At 49.9% G+C, this 2,202-nt stretch overlaps 1 protein-coding gene across 1 annotated transcript in view; it reads left to right on the forward strand.

The window, feature by feature from the left end:
- Positions 1-2,202, forward strand: part of Sipa1l3 (signal induced proliferation associated 1 like 3) — a 206,510-nt gene that overhangs the window by 196,429 nt on the left and 7,879 nt on the right. Inside the window, exon 19 of the mRNA XM_005361278.3 lies at positions 349-492. Coding sequence (XP_005361335.1) covers positions 349-492 — 144 coding nt within the window. The remainder of the gene's footprint in view (positions 1-348; positions 493-2,202) is intronic.

Raw genomic sequence — 2,202 nt, forward strand, 5'->3', positions numbered from 1 at the left:
GGAAGGTAGAGGACAAAGTCTTAGTGGTGACCACACGGCCTGCCACTTCAGACTTTCCTCCTCCTGCTCGCTCAGAACCTCCTGGAGCTCCTTGGTGTTTCCTAAACCTCGGGGACTTCTGGCTGCTGCTCCCTAGGAACGCTTTCCTCTCCAGTGCCCACCTTCCATGGCAGAGCCGTTCTCTGAGGTTGCCTCAGGAACACAGACACCCAGCGTCATGGCGCCCTTGCCTTGCTGAAGCTCTCTCTCCCTGATGCATACCTGACGTGAACAGTGTGAATATCTGTCTTTCTGTCCCTTCCACGCCGTCATGGTCAGTCACATCCCTGTCCCCACTTTCTCACATAGCCACCATCTCAGCCTCGGAGCTCTCACTGGCTGATGGACGGGACCGGCCCCTACGGCGGCTTGACCCTGGAATGATGCCTCTCCCAGACACGGCTACTGGCCTTGAGTGGTCTAGCCTGGTGAATGCTGCCAAGGCCTACGAAGGTAGGTGGCCTCCACCCAGCCTCCCTGATACTCAGTGCCCATCTGTTCTGGGGGGATTTCTGTACTTGGGTTCCAGAGTCACGGAGAGTGAAGCTAAATCCTTGTGTTGTCATTGACTAATCATGCGACACAAACAAGTGACCCCTCTGACCCGCACTACCTCACCAACTGCCTGGGCTGCGCAGTGGTCGCATGCGCACTGTACATGAAGAAGTAGTGCCTTGCGTCCTTAATTGCAGCACTCAGGAGGCAGTGGCTGGCGGATCTCTGAGTCTGAGGCCAGCCTGGTCTACAAAGAGAGTTCTAGGATGGCCAGGACTACACAGAGAAACCCTGTCTCAACATCTAGCCCCCCAAAAAAAGGTGGCCCCAGAGCAAGCCCTCCACAAACAGTGCCCTATTGAAGGCTGCATGGTAGCCTGATCTACAAAACGAGTTCCAAGTTCCAAAACAGCCAGGGGTATGTAGAGAATGTAGAGAGACCCTGTTCAAAAAAAACAACAACAAGGCCTGGTTGAGCAGTCAGACTACAAACCATAGGGAATACTTTTTTTGTTTTATTTTGTTTTTTAAGACAGGGTTTCTCTGTGTAACAGCCCTGGCTGTGAGTTGTGGTATAGCATACTGGTAAAATGCTTGTGTGTAAGGCCCTGGGATGTTGTTTGGTTGGATGGTTTGGTTTGGTTTTTTGATACAGGGTTTCTCTGTGTAGTCCTAGCTGTCCTGAAACTAGACCACACTGGCCTTGAACTCAGCGATACCTCTGCTTCTGCCTCCCACGTGCTGGGATTAAAGGTGTGTGCTACTACCACCCAGCTATAAACCCCTGGCTTTGATCCCAATGCTGAATGAGCAATGGAATGACTGGGTTTGTTTATTTGTTTGTTTGTTTGTTTTAGACAGGTTTCAGACAACCCAGGCTGGCCTTATTCTTTCCTGTGTCCATCTACCGAGCACAGAATTCCCCAGCCTGGCCTCAGATTTGTGGTTCTCCTGCCTTAGCCTCTCCAGTGCTAGGATTGCAAGGATGTGGCCTCATGTGGCCTTAACACCTGACCTGCCACAATCTTTTTTTTTTTTTTTTCAGTTTATGCGACTGTCTTTTTTTTTTTTAATTTATTTATTTATTGTCTTTTTAAGTTCTTTGTAATTCAGAATTCATAGCCTCTCAGCCCAGCCTAGATTGCGGCAGCACACGGCAAGGACCATGATAGGGAGGCAGTAATGGTTTCAATTAAAGTGGGACTCACGTGGTTTTGTTTTCATTTTACTTTCTCTTTTCTGTGGTACTAGAGCGTCCCACGTGCTCTGCCACCTAACAGTAGCCCTAAGGGCATCAGGCTTACCTTGATGTCCCCAATACTAGACAGGGTCAGACCAAGAATTACTTGGATCTTTGACTTTGAGAGGAAGAGCAAGCAGTGGGGACTGGACCAGATCTAAAAGAAAGGAGCTCAGCTGGCCTGCTCCCAGCAGAGGAAGTACCAAATGGGTTGACAAGGAAACCAGAGCCTGCCGCCTACGTGTGATCCCCAGCTTTGCCTGTGAGGAGCTTTGTGACAAGCCATTAACCCCTCATGCCTCAGTTCATCTATAAAATCTCTTTCTGCCCCACAAATTGTGAGTGTTGGCTGAATCTGTACTCATGACAGTGCTTAAGAACCACTGCAGAGCAGAGATGAGCAGCAGTGGAGCAGCCTAGAATCCCCC

This window comes from Microtus ochrogaster, linkage group LG4, assembly GCF_000317375.1.
Source record: "Microtus ochrogaster isolate Prairie Vole_2 linkage group LG4, MicOch1.0, whole genome shotgun sequence".
NCBI lineage: Eukaryota > Metazoa > Chordata > Mammalia > Rodentia > Cricetidae > Microtus > Microtus ochrogaster.